The sequence below is a fragment of the Dendrobium catenatum genome, unplaced genomic scaffold, assembly GCF_001605985.2.
Source record: "Dendrobium catenatum unplaced genomic scaffold, ASM160598v2 fragScaff_scaffold_671, whole genome shotgun sequence".
Taxonomy (NCBI): Eukaryota; Viridiplantae; Streptophyta; class Magnoliopsida; order Asparagales; family Orchidaceae; genus Dendrobium; species Dendrobium catenatum.
In genome coordinates, this window is record NW_021319133.1 from 1,440,131 (window position 1) to 1,441,260 (window position 1,130).

General features: G+C 38.1%; 1 protein-coding gene across 3 annotated transcripts in view; it reads right to left on the reverse strand.

The window, feature by feature from the left end:
* The window catches only part of LOC110105666 (membrane-bound transcription factor site-2 protease homolog), a gene marked incomplete at its 5' end in the record, with an annotated part of 48,466 nt that extends 47,811 nt beyond the window's left edge, over positions 1–655 (reverse strand). For all 3 annotated transcript variants that reach the window (XM_028695756.1, XM_028695757.1, XM_028695755.1), the window contains 1 exon segment: positions 590–655. In XM_028695756.1, coding sequence (XP_028551589.1) covers positions 590–655 — 66 coding nt within the window.
* Positions 656–1,130: the final 475 nt, after the last annotated feature.

The following is a 1,130-nucleotide window of genomic DNA, read 5'->3' on the forward strand; positions in this document are numbered from 1 at the left end:
ATCCCAGATCGTCCTGGACGATCCTGGAGCAGAAACATAACTTCACACACGTAGGCCGTGCTTGCCACCTCGATGTGCTCTCCCCCTCCACCCGCACGCACCAATGCATGAACTCGCCAATCTCTCCTGGTGTGTTCCAAGTTAGCAGGTCGAGTCGGTTCAACCCAATAACCTGGCAAGTCGGTCTAGGTCTAAATTTCTAACCCGTTTACAAAATTGGGTTGGGTTTTGGTTAGCTGAATTGAGCGCGGGTCAATCCCGGGTTCCACCTAACCCGACCCGAATACCCGTTTTAACACCCCCTACATCAAACGATCTCCATTCTCATCGCATTTGCTTGAATTGATCGTAAAACACATACAAAGGCCAACACTTTATAAAGTCAAATTCGCTATCCACACCGTCAACAGAAAGCATATAGTTGAAGTAAAAAGGCAGGTTGGACTGCAAAAAGGGAAAGAGAAAAGAAAGTAGAATACAAAGATCAAGTATAATGAGATACCAAGAAAAATAGATTAAAAATATCGTATTCGCCAAGCTGGTTACAAAAAGAAATCAAAGTAAACCATTAAAGTCTTAAGTGACATACCTGGCATATCTCTGTCCAAAAAAGTACAACAGTTCGTTCAAGGAAAAAATTTTCCAATCACAATACCTGTGCATGGATTCAAAACAATATAGCAAATCACATTGGTAATATTTAAATTGCATTCAAGAAATAGTAATGATATCATGAATTCATTTCATTAGGCTTTTAGTTCTGAAGATTAGCAATAACAGCAGAAAAGCTTAATTGGTTGATTAAAACCAGTAGATGAGAAGAACAACATTATCGGACAACCTTACCGATTGGAACTAGAATAGCTTAATAACATTTGTTCAAGTAAATTTAAGGTAGCCCAAAAATAGAAATAAGCGTATAATGGAATGCCTCGTCTACAGATAGGATCAAGAAGAGGATCAAGGATGCGAAAGCTGCTAATTCGTATGATCACTGAACCAGCTCAAACATATACTAGAGTTCTATTACATTATATGGAGAGGAAGAAATTGCCAGAACAATTCAATACATGAATGCAAACCCATGTGAGCACGAATTTCTTAAAATTAAAAATAAAATTAAAAAAAAG